This window comes from Bubalus kerabau, chromosome 13 (genome assembly GCF_029407905.1).
Source record: "Bubalus kerabau isolate K-KA32 ecotype Philippines breed swamp buffalo chromosome 13, PCC_UOA_SB_1v2, whole genome shotgun sequence".
In the NCBI taxonomy this organism is placed as follows: Eukaryota; Metazoa; Chordata; class Mammalia; order Artiodactyla; family Bovidae; genus Bubalus; species Bubalus kerabau.
This window is the reverse complement of record NC_073636.1, coordinates 22,507,504-22,526,772: the sequence shown is the minus strand read 5'-3', so window position 1 is coordinate 22,526,772 and position 19,269 is coordinate 22,507,504. Positions and strand designations below refer to the sequence as shown.

At 37.1% G+C, this 19,269-nt stretch overlaps 1 protein-coding gene across 4 annotated transcripts in view; it reads left to right on the top strand.

Annotated features, from left to right (window-relative positions):
* NEBL (nebulette) overlaps positions 1 to 19,269 on the top strand; it is a 377,813-nt gene that overhangs the window by 293,140 nt on the left and 65,404 nt on the right. For 2 of the 4 annotated variants that reach the window (XM_055543769.1, XM_055543768.1), the window contains 5 exons: positions 7,014 to 7,127; positions 8,923 to 9,024; positions 12,792 to 12,896; positions 14,636 to 14,743; positions 17,363 to 17,473. The exons of the other annotated variants lie outside the window; for them this stretch is intronic. In XM_055543769.1, coding sequence (XP_055399744.1) covers positions 7,014 to 7,127; positions 8,923 to 9,024; positions 12,792 to 12,896; positions 14,636 to 14,743; positions 17,363 to 17,473 — 540 coding nt within the window. The remainder of the gene's footprint in view (positions 1 to 7,013; positions 7,128 to 8,922; positions 9,025 to 12,791; positions 12,897 to 14,635; positions 14,744 to 17,362; positions 17,474 to 19,269) is intronic. 4 annotated transcript variants of the gene reach the window in all.

Genomic DNA, 19,269 nt, shown 5'->3' with positions numbered 1-19,269 from the left:
GAGGGGCGCACAAAGGCAAGCAAATATGCAGAAGGGAAATAATTTAGGAATGTAGTAAGCTGGGAAGCTAGAGGCAGAATGCAGGATGCCGGGGGGAAGGGCAAGACAGGATTGTGAGAGAGTAGGCGATGATGGACAGTGCCCGTGGTGTGGAGAGATAAGACACCCCGATGACAAGACACAAGGAGAAAGCGAGAGGGCACAATTCTCCCATTTTATCTGGAAACTGAGCTCTGTGGGACTGAATCCAGAAAAGGTAATGAATGGAAACAAAGCTCATTCCTATGTTAACTTGTTCAGTAGCTTTGCTTCCGTAGTTGTAAACTTTCCCTTTGTAAAGTCTGGGGGAACATAAAATAATGGCCAAGTAATGAAAAGAAAATCAGTAAACAATAAAAGTGAAATCTCATCTGCCAAGATAAAGAGATATATTTACAACTATCTTAAGTATTAGGGCAGTAGTTATTGAAGTCATCATCTTAAAACAAATTCTTCTGAGTGGTTGTTTTGTTAACATATTCATTTATCATCTTAATTTATGAATTGAAATTTGTTTATGTGATGAATGAAATACCTTTAGTTTTATAACATCAGAGAAAAATTTATATTTATAATAATCAGTATTTGCTCTAAAATGGCATGTGATGTATTTAAAAGAGTGGGTTTTAAACCTAAACATTACTTCTTAGATTGCTGTTAAAACTGAATAATAAGTATTGTCCTTCAATTGTAAAGGGTATTAATTGGCTTGCAGGATCTCCCATTCTGGGCAAGCACACACCTTTCCAACCTCCTTCCCCCAAACTTTTGGCTTAAATGTCACATCCTTGACTTGCTGATTTAAATTATATTGCTCTATTCCTCTTTATTCTGCTTTTCTTTATAGTTCTTAACACAGTGTGTATTAGTCATATAAAGGTATGTGTGTGTGTATTAAATATCTGCTTCACTAGCACTCAACAGGCTCTGTGGGGACAGAGTTTAATGGCATTAATGGCACAGAGTAGGTTTTCAAGAAATACGTAGAGACCGATTAAACACATTTCTCTAGATCATTCACATTCAATACAAAGTCAGTAAAATATTATTTTGCCATGAAAATAAGGGCAGGGTATATTTTGTGTAAAATTCAGACAGACACACTGATTTATGATGACTTCTACGTAAAAATCTGATTTCGCTCTCCCCCTCCACAGCTTTTAGTTCAGTTTCATCCAAAATTGGAGGCACTTGCTCCCGTGGATGTGTGGCGTTGTCTTGTTTACTTTCATGTTCACTTGTAATTAAGTGCGCTTGTCCAGGTTCCCATTTCTTTCCTATCATTTTCTTCTGTGGCTCTGATGAAAAGCTTTCATTCAGGGTCTGCTCTTTTTCTGCTCTTCTGGCCCTTTGTGAATCTGAGCCATAGGTGATGCCATGAAGCCCAGTACCCCTTGTGCTGAAAGCTTTGAACTACTGAGTTGGGAAATCAGACTTTAGCCATTTAAACACAGCCCTGCCTGGATGCAGTTTTGAGGGGCTAGGTTAAATTCAGTCATTGCGGTTGAGCAATTCTAGTGTTTTCTCCTAGTTTGAACCTCTGAAAGTTCTGCTAAGTCTGTGAAACTTCCTTACTAAACTTTTAAGTTTCATCCCATTTGCCTACCCTGTATTTTTCAAAAAGTTGGTAGATCAGGACCATTGGATATGATATTTATAATATGAGTAAAATCAGTCATAGGTGGAACTTTTCGTTTGTTTCCAAAGTGATTGATTTATGTGTAAGGGGTAACATTGTGCCTTAAAACCATAGTTCCAGGTGAGAGTACTGGAGTGGGTTGCCATTTCCTTCTCCAGAGGATCTTCCTGACCCAGGGATCGAACCCAGGTCTCCCGCACTGTAGGCAGACGCTTTACCGTCTGAGCCACCAGGGAAGTCATAGCAAAGGCACCCAACACCTATTTCCTCTTGTCTCAAGTGGTCTTGAAACCAGAAGGAAAAATACCATGTTCCATGGTTGAGTCACCCATTATAATGAAAGGAAAGCATCCTGATCTCTTAGGAGATGCGAGTGTGTGTGAGCAGGTGGACACTTAGATGTGAGAACCGTGGATTGATGGTAAGAGAGAATGTTCTGTGTATGTGTAGTTCGTGAATGAACCAGTCAGAAGGTGAGTGGATAGGACCTGTTTGAATTATTTGGCTATTTTCTTAGTTCATTTATGTGCAGACCTTACAGCAAGATAAGAAAGAATTGAGTGTCAGTGTCTGGTAAATGTATTTTTTATGGAATTCAGTTATTCTACTTTTTGGTTAATTAATGAGGGAAACTCTTGCATTCTTGCTCTTTAGTTACCTTTTGAATCAGATAACACAGAGTTCTGAAGTTTAGGATAAGATAAATTTCACAATACTTTGCTGATTATTAAACTCATTAGAAGTACATGGAGGACAGGTACACTTTAAATAATTAATCTTTAAATAACCTGGAAAGGTTATTTCCCTTTTAAAATTCAAATTTTAAGGTCTATAGCCCCAGGCATAACTTTAAGAATAAAGTTTTCATAAAAATCTATTACAAGGCTATTAAAAAATTTGGAGACACTATGGAAGTTACCTGGTCCTGATTTTCAATGAAATAATCCCTTCTCAATGTAAGCCATCCATTTATTCATTCAAGCAAAACAGTTACTGAATAGATATTACATCCTTGGGGTTAGATTTTCAAGGGTGAACAGGAAAGATACAGCCCATGATGCCTTCACTGAACTTAGAGTCTAATGGGGGAGACCAACAGCCAGGGACAGTTTTACAAATAATTGCAGCAATGCATGATGAGGGACCACGTAAATGTGGAGTGATTCAAAAATGTATCAGCAGCAAGTATTCTAGGTTGGAAGGTCAGAGAGGGCTTTCAGAAAGAAGTTACATTTGGGCAACTGCAAGATGTGTAGAAATTATTCAGGTGAACATTGGGAGGAGGTGCTGCTGCTGCTGCTAAGTCGCTTCAGTCATGTCTGACTCTGTGCGACCCCATAGATGGCAGCCCACCAGGCTCCCCCGTCCCTGGGATTCTCCAGGCAAGAATTCTGGAGTGGGTTGCCAGTTCCTCCTCCAATGCATGAAAGTGAAAAGTGAAAGTGAAGTTGCTCAGTTGTGTCCGATTTGTAGCGACCCCATGGACTGCAGCCCACCAGGCTCCTCTGTCCATGGGATTTTCCAGGCAAGAGTACTGGAGTGGGGTGCCATCACCTTCTCCGTTTGGAGGAGGTAGGGAGCAGTAATTGAGCAGGAAAGCAGAAGATAGTTCTACTGGTGGACAGATCAGCTGATAAAAAACTTGTGTTATAATCGGCAGAAATCTTGTTGGCTACAACTTCTACCTGTCAACACCAACTTTACCTTTGGTTGCAGAACAAATGCTGTTTTTCTATTTTTGCAAATATTTGAAGACAGTTTCCCTCTGATTCCCAAATCTCTTCCAGTATAGCACTCTTTAAGGGTAGTAAGTGATGCAGAGTGTGCACTAGATAAGTAATTCCTAAATGAATTAGTTAATGAGGAAAAGTGTGGCAGGAACTACCATACTTTTTAAATACATATTTATATAGATGCAATATATTAGTTTTATATCTATTGTTTTTCATTTCCTTTTACCTTTTTTTCTCTTCTCAATAGATTGTTGTTCAAGTCAGTTTAGCAATGACTGTGGGGATTGTGTGTTGGGGAACAGATTTGGGAAATTAGAGTATTATAGTTCCAACACCTACCTGAGGGTGTGAGTGTGAAAAGATGGTTGATTGCTTATCATTTTCATCATTAATCTATACATTTCTTTAAAGAACATATATTAAGTGCCAGATCCTTTCAAAGTACTGTGTTGGGTACTGCTGCTGCTGCTAAGTTGCTTCAGTCGTGCCCGACTCTGTGCGACCCCATAGACAGCAGCCCACCAGGCTTCCCCATCCCTGGGATTCTCCAGGCGAGAACACTGGAGTGGGTTGCCATTTCCTTCTCCAATGCAGGAAAGTGAAAAGTGAAAGTGAAGTCGCTCAGTCATGTCTGACTCTAGTAACCCCATGGACTGCAGCCTACCAGGTTCCTCCGTCCATGGGATTTTCTAGGCAAAAGTACTGGAGTGGGGTGCCATTGCCTTCTCCGGTGTTGGGTACTAGGGATACAAAAATGAATAGAAATCTATTTCCTGCTCACTGTTTAATGGGAGAGCGGATAATTCAACTATGTCCAAAACTCAGAAAATAGTCTAATCTTGTATTTCCAGGGAAAACCCACCTTTAACAATAGGTTACTATTCACAACAATATACTTGTAAAAATATACTTCCAATTTATCTTCTATATCTTTCAGAAATCAATGAAAATATTCTACTTAAAAAATAGGTTACTAAAGTTTGTCCTGTAAAACATCAGGTGGAAAAACTCAGGGTTCTGTTTGTATTGAAGTATTTAAATCTAATCAATTAATTCAGCTGAGCAGTGCTGGCTTGCATCAACTTTTCTTTCAGTTATTCATATTCTTAAACCTCAGGTATACCATGAGTGTCTCAATTATATATTAGCTAAATGGCAAGAATAGGTACATGATGCTTGAGCAGAGGGTGCATCATTCTGCCTTTGTGCTACCCCCGGTAGTTCTCTGCACAGTTACACTAGGAGCAGACACAACAGAGTGGGGGTGTTAACTTGGGAATTTGTCTGACACATTCTCAACTGTTATTAAACCTGGCGTTTGCTCTTTCCGAGTAAATGTATATTTCTGAAAAAACTGTAACCGGTTCACTGATGATGATTCCTTCCTTCCTGTATTCATTAAACATTGAGGCTGCGTTGGATTCCTATTTTGAGTTAGGATGAATTTCCTGCCTGAGTTTGGGAATGCTGATGTGAGCCCAGACACACTCCCATCAGGCCTGGAGCTGGTAATCTCTTCCAAAACCAAATCTGATGGAGTCACATGCACGCTTGAACTCACTTCTGCTTGGGCTTAGCGTAAAAGACCAGGATCCCTGACATAGCAGCGGGGTTCCGTGGGACCTGACATTCCCAAGTAATGCTTCCTTCCGTGTTGCCTCTGGGCTTAGTGTAACGGTGCTGAGAACTACAGGGGGTACAGAGGCAAAATGATGCGCTCTCTGTGCTCAAGGATCATGGAACCTATTCTTGCCATTTAGCTAATACATAACTAAGACACTCGTGGTGCCTGAGGTTGGGGACTTATGAGTGACTGAAAGGATACTTGATGCGAGCCCATGTTACACAGCAGGATCAGTTGATTGGATGGAAAGAACTACCAGCTGAGAGTGTTCCTAGAACCACAGCATCGGGCAGAATGATTTCCTTGATCGCTGGACAGTGTTGGTGGATGTGGCTGAATCGGGAGAGCCATTCTAGGGGAAGTCAGTTCAGAGAGTCTACGATCATAGTCAAGTGAATACCTGTCACGCACTAAAACCTAGAAGAGACAAAAACAAAGATTAGAATGTTGTGAAAAGCGCCACAGCAGCGGGGTATTGAGGAGTGGAATTGCGTGTTTAGCAGAGGACCAGGTAGGGAGGATCTTGGCTTTGGTGCCAGTTATTCTAGACAGTAGTGAAGGAGATCTAAATTGACTGCATTGGTGATGGTGTCCCTGATTTCAAGATAAAATAATCTAACACTTGAAGCTTTTCTTGTTTTAGGGAGGCCTCGCCTATTAATTATAATAAGTGAGATTTTGCTTGAAATTATAAGGTAATATGATGATCAAAAAGTATTACTAGCAAATGAAACTGCAACAGAAACTGTTGCATGTGAACTGTCTTGAAATGTTTTCCAGATGTATTCCCACCAGGATTTTTACCGGCTCCCTCCTGGAGGTATCAGCGTGTATCCCTGAGGGAAACCATCACCCAGTATACACTAGATTCAAAGAGTAACATGAGCCGTTCCCAAACCATCTTTTTTCTAAAGGTTTCTGCAAGGCAGAGTCTTAGGATGTATGGATAAATGTGCATTCTGAATGTTGTAAAGAAAGAAATAAGATAGTGTAAGAATCATAATAAGATATAAAAGGGCAAAACAGCTTACTTTTGCTTTTGCCTGCCTGCATCCTTTCCTGGCTACAGGAATTAAAGCAGCTAAATAATTAAATAAATGAGATTAGCTGTTTTTGTTTTATTTTAGTAAAGAATTGTCTAGTTGTGTTCGACTCTTTGCAGCCCATGGACTGTAGCCCACCAGGCTCCTCTGTCCATGGAACTCTCTAGGCAAGAACACTGGAGTGGGTTGCCATTCTCTCCTCCAGGAGATCTTCCTGATCCAAGGATTGAACCCCGGTCTCCTGCTTTGCAGGCAGATGCTTTACCATCTGAGCCACAAGGGAAGACGTTTGGTTACCTTAAGATTAGTTAAAAAAAAAAAAAAAAATCCACAGTGAAAGTTGGAGATGGTTCTGCCACTGAACACGAATGTGGAGTGAAAGCAGAGAAGTAATAAATGACATTAAATAGGCCCAGGATGTTTCAGAATACGTAATCCCTAACAATGAGTTTTTTAATAAGTGGGAAATGATGAGAAAAACCATGGTAGGAGCTCTGTCTTGCATTTGCAGTCATTCTTTTAGGAAAATTCGTATTCAAATTCTGATATTTGGGACCTATTTTCTAAATGTGATAGATGTTAAGACATTTGTGGTCTCGATTTCTAATTTATCATAGATGTTAGGAATGCAGAAATGGAAACTGACATTTTAAAATCCCAAGATTCTATATAATTCTTGTTAATAGGATTTGAGTTCATGCCTAATTGCATTTATGATCCATGTTCAAGTAGAGGTGTTTTTTTAATTAAAAAAAAAAACCCCTTTATGCCTAATTAAGCTTTATATGGGGGGAAAATACTAAGTATTTAAACTCTGCTGCCATACATTTTTAAGGTAGCTTTTATCTGATCTAATTAGAAATCAAATGTGTTGCTTTGAAAGCTTGAAGGTAAATGTGCTATGTAATTTTTCCTGTTTTTTTTTTTTATGGCAGATTAAATACAAAGAAAAATTTGATAGTGAAATGAAGGATAAGAAACATCTTTACAATCCTCTTGAAAGTGCTTCTTTTAGGCAAAGTCAGCTGGCCACTGCCCTGGCGAGCAATGTAAGTTGCTTTCTGCCTCATGATTGGTAATTTGCAGAATATTATTTTCAGTATGTTATGATTCTTGTTTTGATAGACTTGGCTGTGTGGTAATTGTGATACTTAATCAAGATCATGTAATTTACAAATAATTTTAGAAAACACTGAAGCCTATTTTCTTGAAGCTTTTCTGGGGGGAAAAAAAAGTGTTACTAATTACTCATTAATAGGAATAGTTTTATTAGCAAAACTATTAGTATTATATTTGATCAAGAGTAGAAATAGATTATAGAGTTTTTCAGAAAAACTGTGTAGTATTATAAATTAATGATTATGACAATAGTTAGCAAATGTAATTATGCTCATGAAATTGTGAAGATTGTAAAATATACCTGGAACATAGTGGTATATCACAAGGAAATTTCCAGAAGTTGTACTTGAGATGGCTTACAATTTCTTTCTTATCTCTTATGTAAATTCTGTGAAATAACCTCTTCAAAAGATTTGTTTTCATTTCATATCTTTAAAAATGAAGTTTCAATTTATAAGAAAAGATAATTTTTTATTAGAATTAGGAAAAGTATAAAAACAGATACATAGAAAAAATTAATTACTTTACTATAGTTGAATGAGACATAGAGTACCTTTTTTAAATATTAAGTTAGACTGTTGAACTGTTCCTTTTTTAGAGCATTTAAGCCTTTCAACTCCTGTTGTATCTGGGGGACTTAGTATATTTTACTTTCGTTCCTGTTTAGAAGGTACTATAATTTGTGTTCATTAACCAGATTTTGTTACCAGTAATTGAAATGGGTGTTTCCGTCTTTTAGGACCTTTGGGAATATTCTAATAGTTCATTTTTTCTTATTTGATTATTTTTGTGTTGTGTACAAGCATAAAGCAAATAGGGCAGGAATATACTTAAAAGAACCTCCAGCATGGTATTGAAAGCTCAAGGTTTAGAATCGGTTGTCTGGATTTGAATCTTGCTCCACCACCTGATATTACACTTTCGTCTTTCTGTGTCTCAGTTTCCTCCTCTGTAAAATGAGCATACTTTAAATGTTTACTTGCTAATTTGTGGAACGTACTTAATACATATAAAGTGTTAAAACAGAAAAGTTTAAACATCACAGTAAGTGCTTGATGTTTTCTGTAATTAACATTTTATATTTCCAAAGCATTTGATTGAAAAGAAAAGGTCTACATAGTAATAGGATTAAAGCTACCAAAGGTTCTAAAATTGACACAAAATATAATTGGAAGACAGTGGTAATTTCTAAAGAGTGAAGCTTCTATTTTCTTTATTTTCTGAAAGTAGAGTTTCAGTTAAAGTTACTTGTTTCTGTTAACATCACCCTTTCTGAGCACATAAACAATAAAAGGAGTTATCAAAATACTTTTAAGTCCCTGGGAAGAACTTTTATTCATCCAGTAGTAAATGAGCACCATCTAGTGGCTACTTGTGAATTCATTTAATTTAGTACCGTTAAATAATACTTACAAGGTGAAAGTGAAGTCGCTCAGTCATGTCCGACTCTTTGCAACCCCGTGGACTGTAGCCCACCGGGCTCCTCCGTCCATGGGATTCTCCAGGCAAGAATACTGGAGTGTGTTGCCATTTCCTTTTCCAGGGGATCTTTCCAACCCAGAGATCGAACCCAGGTCTCCCGCATTGCAGGCAGATGCTTTAACCGCTGAGCTACCAGGGAAGCCCAAATAATACTTCGTTGTGTTTAAAATAATAATGGCCATAATGCAAAAGCATAGTATTTTCTTCTCCTAGATGGTATTTTGTTCCGTGTTATTTTCATAGGTGAAGTACAAGAAAGACATTCAGAATATGCATGATCCAGTTTCAGGTCTCCCAAACTTGTTCTTAGACCACGCTTTGAAAGTCAGCAAAATGCTAAGCGGAGTAAGTGGCCGTTTGTTGGCTAGTGTAGACCTGTGACTCCGTGGCGCCCACGTGTCTGAAGTGCTTATGAGCGCACCTGCTGGCTAAGGCGAGCCTGGCCTTCACTGCCCCCTCAGTAACTAACTTCATGGAAACTAGTGTCTGTTGCTTAAATCCCACCCAGGCTGTTGCTTTACAAAGCTGGCTCTTTAATATCTCTTCAATACAAACTTTCTTGTGGAATAGCTACTCTTCCAAGTGTTTATGTGAGCATCCTTTCTGTCTTTCTCCTTCCCCTTTCTTTGTAGTAGATTGACGTCACTTGGAGGTCAGGCCCTTAAGTCAGCGATCTTTTATGCAGGCCAGAGCAGAGTGTCTGGTACTCAGAAGGTCTCAGTAGCATAAAAGTTGTCTTAGTCTGAATTATGCCTTCTCTAAAAATAAATCTCAAGAGTGTTTGCACTGCTGCTGTACTTTTAGTCTTGTGAAGGTTTCCGTGTTTTCTTCAACACAACAAGGAGGGGAGGGTGTCCTAATTAAAATATCCGTGTCCGCTGCCCAGTGGCCCATTGCATCAGAACTTGGCTCTTGATGCTCTTTACAACACACAGTGCGTCTGAACCCTGATGTCACTGGCTCTCATTACTGATGACCCTGGCTCATCTGTGCCTCTGTTTTCTATGCCTCAGAATGTCCCATGTCAGGATGATGAAGTCTAATTTGACCTCAAGTTATTTCTATGCCTATTTTAATAATGACTCACTCAAAAATTATCTGCATTTATTATATATCTGTCTTGGATCAGGCACAGATTTGATGGCAAAGTATATCGTCAAAGAATGTTAAAAAGTGAAAACAGTCTTCTTCAGGAGATGTGCCCACAGTCATGGATGAGAAAACTCTGTAGTTATAACCTGCTTCCCAAACCATTAAATAATGAGATAACAACTTCAGTTCAGGTTTAAAAATGTCTACATTTGGCTTTGATATGTTGAAACTTCTGTTCATTATTTTGTAATCCTCTTCTTGAAATGTTATCTGTGTGAATTCATATTTATGGAGGAAATTAATGAATTATCATTGGTCTTTGGAGGAAAAGCAACCCATTATTCTTCCCATCTGTTGAGCAGGGATGAAGGTTGGGAGACTGTCAGGTGCAGAATTAGACTCGGTCCCTGGACACTTAATTCCTGCTGTCCTGCCATTTCAGTGCTCATCCTCCTCTGTACAGACGCTCCTGTTTCTTGAGCAACTCTACTTCAGTTGCACATTTTTAACCACGACTCAGAGATGTGCTTCTAAAAATCCGTATGTTTCTGAGATCTAATCCTCTGCTTTCTTCATAGGTAGTCTTTGCTCATCCAGCTTGATCACTGCAGTCACATTTGACCTTGACTCTTTCTCATCCCTGTGTGGGTTAATTTCCTTCGGATGTGAGGATTCATGTATAAATAAGTCAGCAAAAATGTCATGGTCGTAATTCAAAAATTTGGATTACCATGAAAAATGTAGGCCACTCATAGGCAATATTTCTTTTTGAAAATATTGCCCTTTATTTTATAATAGTGGTGAAAAACAGTAATGGTAATTGTTTCTATTTTCTCTTTGAGAAAACCCATCAAATTCATATATTACAGTTGTTTTATATACCACTTGTAAAGTTTAAACCTTCATTTTTTTCTAGATCATATTTTTTCTCCATAGAAAAATTGTAACTGACCGGTTGCTTCATGAAGAGAAAATTTGAGTCAAAAAAGGTGTTGCTCTGAAGTCTCTACTTATTAAAGTTGCACGATATTACATTGATTCAAATTTATTATATGTCGGAATTGCCTTCTTTTAAATTTTAATGTAAAGAGAATTAGAATTTTGTTGATTTATAAAGGCAACTTAATTTTAGTAAAAGATTGAGTAAGAGAATGCTTAAACAGGCATTCTACCAGAATTAGTTGTCAGTTTGTTATAAATGGCTGGTTTTTAAAGACCTCTAAATGTCTTTGATATAAATCGTAATTTGAAAAATTTTACTGTGCAGAGTAAAATTAGTGCCTTATTAGTTTGTACAACCATACTGATTAAATTGGAGGGGATATTTTTCTTTGAGAAGTAGAACACTGTTAGCTTTCAGGTTTTTTTTTTTTTTTGTAACTTTGCATAAATTAAAAAAGTGTATGTTGTGTTACTCTGTATAACTTCCACTAGGAGGCAATAGAGACTCTTACATAAGAAAAAGCAAGCATTGCTCATTCTTTTGCAGATCTTAGTTCAAAGAGGGTGATTTTCTTTGGTTTTAAAACAGGAGTTTCTGAAATTCTCCGTAACTAAAATAGATCATTAAGTGACGGGCAGTATTTTTTGACCTTTTCTCAATCTATAAACATTATTCCAGATACAATTCTAGACTTTATTAGTTCTGGATTTTAACTTAGTAATGGAATGTATCCTAGCTTGTTACATGCATTTCATATCTATTTTATAAAATTACTTCTAATTAAATCATAACATCTCTAAGTATGTTGTTATTCTTTGAAACTATCTTTTAGAAAAATTAGCAGAGAAGCTAAAATTCAGAACTTATTCTCTTCGGTCAAGATGTACTACGTGAGCATTTTCATGAGCTTCCTGGGGGTGCTATTCTCCCTTTAAATATTCTGGTTAGAGTTTGGGCGATGCATGTCTTAGTTCCCTAATTGACTGAAAATGCCTCTGAGGACCTTGCTGTGTCCCTAGGGAAAGCTTGGACCTCCCGTCCTTCCCATCCTTGGCACTGAGGCCTCCTGTTTCACTCTGGATCACTGGAGCGTATCCTAGGCCTAAGTGTCCCAGCTTGTTCCTGCTCCCTTTCTAATGCTGCTTACTTCTCCCTCCATGCTACACTAAATTGCCATTTTCATTGAAATCCTCACTGTCTAAAGTGACCAACTCTAGCTTAAGTCTCTGTATACCTGAGTCTTTGAGAGTTACCATGTACCTCTAAAAGTCTTCCAAATAAGGCAAAATTACTAAGTGTCAAGTCTCTAGTGGTAAAAATCATAAAGCAATGTTTGTCTTTTTGCTGCCTGCTGTGTTTAGAGTCCTACACTTGCCAAATTTGGCATTCTTATCCATTCTGTTCTCTTCCAAATTCACCTTTCTGTCTGTATGTCTAAAAAGTGTCTTAATCCTTAAAAATTTTCTTCACCTTAAAAATTCAACCAACCATACCCAAATTCCTTGGTTTCTCTTTTGGCCACCTCTTATCTTGTCCTTTTAGGAAAGTTAGTTGAATGATTTCTCTCCCTCTCATTTTCCTTATGATCCATTACATACAACTTTTTTTTCCTTTCCTGACTCCAGCTTTCCTTTCATCTGTTCTTCTTTTCTTTCCTTCTCTTGTTGTAGATGCAGTTATTAATAAATACATTTCTGTTCTAGGATAAGGGCAAGACAAATTGCCTTTCTTTTGCCCACTTTGCCTGTTCACACACGTTATGGACTTTTCTACTGTCACTTCCCAGTGCTGCAGATATTATTTATGCTGTGTTTAGAGCCAGTAGTCCTCTGCTTCTCTTGAGTGTTTTAGATGCTGTTCACATGGACCACCTAGAGCTGGTCCATCTCCCACTGTCGCTTTAGCTCAGGGTTGGCAATCTACACGGCCAGTTGACAGCAGATGGGAACTTAGTGGCAGCTTTGCAGCTCTTGTTCGCTTGCATTTTCAGTGTGCCCTCCTAAGTAGTAGTTGCTTTTAACAGACCCTTCTAGTCTTACTTTATTTTTGTGTGTGTTTTTTTTTTTTTTTTTTTTAGCGAGAATATAGAAAGGTTTTTGAGGAAAACAAAGGCCTGTATCATTTTGATGTGGACGCTGCGGAACACCTGCTCCATAAAGGCAATGCCATGCTCCAGAGTCAGGTACGAGGCCTCCCCTGCCTGGATTCAGCAGCACTCACTGCCGGCACCTCCACCGAGGACATGTAGCCGCTGGGAAGGATGTGCATCATGAGAAAAGTCTCAGACTCTGTTCTCTCTGTGTTTATTAGGTTAGGGAAGCTTGAACCATGTGTCAACAGGCAGGCATTTCATAATATTATAGTTACTATACACAAAAACTTACAAGATATGAGTTAATTAATTAATGGTCACATCTCACAATAATGAAAACTTTTATAGTGTACTGGTCATTTTGAGCTGCAAAAGTATAATTTTCCAGGCATAAAGTTTATTATAACTTTTCAGCTCAGTTGTAAGTGTATTAAAAATGGGAAATTATCTTACCAGTGTATTCTGCCTTCATGTTTCTTTCAACTATGAAATTCTATGTACTCTCTGAAAGAAACTTTTAAAAATATCTTTTTCCTTGAATACATTAAAGTTGATAACTTTTTAAATTCTGAATTTCAGTAATTGAAAAAATATTATTTACAGCATCTAATAAGATAAAATTTAAATCACTCTTTTAAATATACCCCATGGAACATAAATTCCATAATGATTTGATACCTACCTTCATTTATTTAAAAAATATACAAACCAGCTCTCCTTTAAGGTTGGAAGTATACATTTTTTTCTCTTTTCATTTTTATTTTTATTTAGTTTCCCCACAAAATTTTACCCTAACATAGTGTTCACTTTCATAGTTCACTTTCACTGATCATTCTATTATACTTCTCTAAAACAAAAATATTCCTAAAAACAGGAATTAAAAAATTCGTTATATGTCCTGCTACCACAAAGTTCTGTTTTGAAAAGATTCTTTTGGATTTAAATACCATTAAAATTATTTTTATTATAATGCATCTTAAGAACCAATTTCATTAGTAATTTTTATATATAAGGATTTTAGTGAAAATACCTATCTTAATAAAATGAATCATGATCAAAACTATGAATTTAATTTAAAAAGGTGTATTGCTAAAAAAGCCAACCACTCTTGCAGCTTGCAGAATATAATTCTAGTTTTTTTTTTTAGGAGATAGAAAATACTGATCATTTTATAAACCAAAATAGATAAGGGTTGGTTATAATGAATAAATAATTCATGATATGATATGATTAAATAATGCTTAGCAAAACTGAAGGAAGTCACATAAAAGCTCTGTGTGTGTGTTTCACTCAATGTCTATGGGAAAATTCAGCAGTCCTAAAGAACACTGTCCTTCCTTTGTCAGAAAGACAGATAGTCACAGTTCTGGTTTTCTTCTTGTTCATGATTTACTGATAGGCATCAAAGTTATCACAGTGATCTCTCTTTGTCTCTTTTTTCCTCTGTCTCAGCCTCTCTGTGTCTTATCTCTCTCTATATGTATATGTACCTATACATGTGTGTATATTAAAATGGCATGTGTGTATACATGTATAACTCCACATGTGATATCTATCTATCTATCCCAGCTGTTTACATATACATGTCCTAGAACTACATTATTTAATCGTAAACCATTCATATCCCTTAAAAACTTTAATATGTTACCGGTTTCCTTTCTTTGTATATCATTAACCACAGGGAACCTAGTGATCAACCTAAATGGCCAGAATATTGTGATTTTTAGAAAACAGGGTGATCAATTTTGCACATATAGTTATTTTACTTTGCTCTGTTTGTATAAGGGCTTGTGAGCTTTATGTGCCATTTATACTTTTTTTCAATGAAGGTGAAGTACAAAGAAGAGTATGAGAAAAATAAGGGGAAATCGATGCTTGAATTTGTTGAGACACCGTCGTATCAAGTTTCAAAGGAGGCTCAGAAGATGCAGAGTGAGGTGAGTCTTTTTGTTTTGCTATCAGCTGTTTAGTGCAAATTTGATGTTTTATCATTGAAAGGAACCATTACAGTGGTTCCTAAGGTTTAGAGCGTCCAGAAGAAAGTATACTGCACTGGCCAGACCAAGGAATCTGCACTAGAGACCCAGGCATCTAGTCCAGGTCATTGATTTTTTTTTCCTGGCCCTCATTTTCCCAGTTTTTCCCATTTGGCAAATATGAATACTAGGCCAGGTGAGCTCTTGCATTCTGTGATGATAAAATTGACACTTTCAGGCTGCATCCATGTGAAATTACAATGAGCAGATAAAAACTAAAAGGAAAATGAAGGGCTGGTTCCTTTACTTACCTTTTTTTTTTGTAATGAGAATAGAGCTAACATTTGTTAAGTACTTACTCTGTGCTAGGTGACAGGCTGAATGTTTTACATATGTTGGCTCATTTAATCCTCTCAAGGTAATGATGCTAGGTAAGTATATTCCTAGACTGATAATGCATCCACTGAAATTAATTGTCTTACCTAAAATTACATATTTAATAAGTGCTAATGGGTAAAAGTCATAAATGATTCCCTTTTTCCTGTTAATTTATTTAACTGATTCTCCCCCTACCCCTGGCTAATAATCAGTGATATCAGAAAGTTTCAAGGAAGTTTCAAGACATCAAGAGAAGAGATCAATTATAAGTTGTTTATTTTTTTCTACTTATCCATTTACTTCTCTACTTAAGATAATGCTAGGTCACATCCACATAGTCACCTGACACTGGTTCCTGTCTACCCCAGTGAGATTTCTTCTGTTGTTTTTTTTTTGAGGGGGGCAGTGGGGGTGAGTGTGGGCAGAGGGGAATCAGACACCAGACACAGATGGTTTTGTCTACAGACACATCCAATTTCTGTGGGTACAACCAAGTTTTTACTTCAAAGGGACAGAAGTAGTGGGCAGTTACTATCAGCTGGTTACAACCACAGTGCTAGACTCCAGACATGCTCAATGGGCAAATCTTTTCTAGTTTTTAAAAACAACATCAAAACAGGGCAAAGTGATCATTTATTTCTTCTTTTTATTTGGTTGTACTGAGTGGCTTGTGGGCTCTTTGTTCTCTGACCAGGAATTGAACCCCGGCCTTGGCAGTGAAAGCACCGAACCCTAACCACTGGACCTCCAGGAAATTCCCAAGAAATGATCATTTCTAGAGAGAGCAAAACCCTCCTAGGAATTTAGTAAACATTACATGTGCTTTGTTGAAAGGTTACGATTCATCTTCTTAGACAAAGGGCATGCAGAATACTGTGGCTTGTTGAATTTCAGAGTTGTTTAATTTCTTCTTCAGGGGAGAGAGGAGAAAATAATTACTTACATTTTTCATATCTCGTGTTTTCTTGAGCCAATAAAGGGGAATTTGATCAAGAATGGTTCAGTGACTGTTTTACCCGAGTCAGTCACTTCTTTTTAAGTGAATTGACAGAGTGGGTAAACTTGATCAAAATTCAAAAGCCTTACAAAAACTCACATTTAATGGGTGGCTCACTGGAATATCTTTTGTTCTAGTCTGTTGGGGCTGCTCTAACAAAGTACCACAGACTGGGTAGCTTAAGCAATAGAAACTTATTTCTCATAGTTATGGAGGCTGGAGGTCTAAGGTCAGGGTGCCAGCATGCTGAATTCTGGGGTACAGACTGCTGCCTTCTTGCATCCTCACATGATGGAGAGCAGGGAGAGGAAGGAAGCAGGCTTGTTAGTGACTCTTTGAAGGACGTGAATCCCATTCATAGTCTCTCATGTATGATGGCCTCATCTAATCCTCATCACGTCCTGAAGGCCCCACCTCCTAATGTCATCCTGTGGGTGGGGAGGTAGGGGTTAAACATATGGGTTTTAGAGGGACGTATTCAGTCCGTAGCACCTTGTCTGCATTTTGAGAACAGTATATAAAGTGTTGTATGTATCCTTCACATCACCTCCTTCTCTTTCATTGCTAGTTGCTGTTAGTGCTCATTCGTGTCCGTCATTGCTAGTGCCAGATTTCAAATTAATTTCCCTCTGTCTTGTTGTCAGTGATCCACAGCCCAGATAAAGGTTTCTGCTTTCATGAGCCATTTGGCTTCTCTGAAAGTTTAAGACTATATGAAATTGTCAGGTGAATGTACCTGAGAGACACAGGTCCCAAAAATCATGTTACTTTTCTGACAACAACACGAAGAAGGAGGTTCTGGTGTCTCAGGCTTACCTGCATCCTCTCCCAGCCCTGCTGTGCTCCACTTCCCTGTTCAGCCACAGGAACACCCACGCTGAGGACCCTTGTACCATCCGGGTCTCATGGTTCCTTGATTTTTGCCCGGTACTAGTTCATTTACTTTCCTCTCACCAAGAAATCCTGGAATGTAAATGCATGATTAATATACGCTACTGTTGCCTTTCTGTATTATGAATGATGGCAGCTTGTGATCTGAGATATTATGTTAAGGTTGGAGTTATTTTCCTGTTAGTAAGAAGACTCAGAGGTGATACAGTTATATAAGAAAAACATCAGTTTTGTTCCAGGAACTCTTGTTCTGTTATCTTTTCAACAGTCACTGGTATTTTCTAAATGTAAAATTATGTGGTCTTATTTTACAGAAAGTTTACAGAGAGGATTTTGAGAAGGATATTAAAGGAAGGTCATCAATGGATTTAGACAAGACTCCAGAGTTTTTACATGTAAAGTACATCACCAACCTTCTGAAGGAGGTATGATCCTACTCTAGTTCTGCAAAAGAAATAGCCCAGAAAATATGCACTGATCAATTCTCTACTAATTCTCTAATTCAGTGTTTGAGTTATTCATCCATTACGCTTTCCTTCACTTTGACCTTTACTAATAGAGTTTTATGTTTTCATTAAAAACAGGAAAGTGTTACTATTTCCATTTAATGTTGAAGGATGAAATTACCCAGATTTCCTTGAAAAACTTGAAAAATACTTTGATTTTATGTTTGGCTTGTAGCTTAGAAGCTCTATAAGTAGCTTTATAGCAGTTAGTTTTTTAAAAAAATATTTTCAGTGTGGATGAGGTTAGCTTGATTCTCTCAAATTTAGTTATTATAAACCACATATTAGAACCAGCTTTTCCTGTAACTTCTCGGCAGCATTCTCATGACATTTGATATCAGAAATGAGGTGATGTGTGAAGGTCTGGATAAATGGTACATTTATAAGTGGCTTGTGTTCTAAGTAGGGAAAAAATAATATATTTAGCATATACAGCATAAGAATTCATTTCCCTTTTTCATTTTATACTCAGCAGCATTTCCCCCCAACCCCTAAACTTAATGGTACATTTTGGCTCACAATGTTATTAAATTTGTTGAACTTAAGGCCCTCAGATCTAACAATTAAGAATATCATGTTCACAGTTTAAAAGTTTTGTTTTCGTTTCTGCTTTTTTTTTTTTTTAATAGTTTCTAAGTAACTTGAAACTGTTTCAGTTCTTTGTTTAAATAGTTTCTCCTTACATTAAGAGAAAGCATCAGAGAACTCCATTTCATCCTACATTTTGAACTGAAGAAACTATCCCTGAAAGAAGTGTCTTAAACCAGTGGAACAGAGTATAATTACCTGCATAGATGTTAATCATCGTGAACTTCTTTAATAACAAAATACCAGCTGGCTTTCGCATTTAACTACTCGTAGAAATTTAATGTGATTCACTGTTGCAATGTATGCTGGGCTGAAGTAGGCATATCATGGAAGAGAATTCTTGCTACCCTATCTCTTCTCACTTCTAGTTCCTATAAAATTTTTTGAAGTTAAAGGCTGACCACGTGACAACTTCCTGCTATTATTGTCTTCTATTTAAATAATATGCACTATTTACATGAATTTTTTAAAAGAAAGTCTTTTTATTATTTACATACAAATGAAAATGTGAGATCTATTTTGAGAATTGTAAATGACTTTAATATACATGCTATTGCCATTTTCTTTTATTTTTCTCTGTGAATGAATCTTGTTTTAGACTTACTGATTTAGAAGGTATGCATCAGTATAAGAAAAAAGCCCAGAGACTATGATTAAAAATCTTTTAATTAAGTTAGTGATACTGATATCTAATTTTAAAAAGAGACTCATGACAATGAAATTGTGACTTCGTTTTAAATGTGTAAGCATTTAGCTTCAAATTGTCTTTGCATTCTTATGGTTTTTGCATTTCTGTTGTCATATAATGTATCTTTTTATACTTAATTTGATTCCCTCAATTGTCCTCGACACTGGTATAGCAAGTATTTTTATTTTCATTTTGTCCATGTGAAAATCAAGGCTCAGTTACTTAAAGTCCTCTTGAAGGTCACAAGACCAACAAGTGAAAAGAATCCAGATCATTTGACTCCAGAGCTCTTTCCAAAATTACATGCAGGTCATTACAATGTCTTGTAGGCTATTAGTTAAGCAGAGGACCAGCTAATTTAATTAAACTGGACAAAGAGAAACTAACATCAAATGAACCCTAGAATTAACTAGAACGTGATTTCTTATCCTTAAAGGAA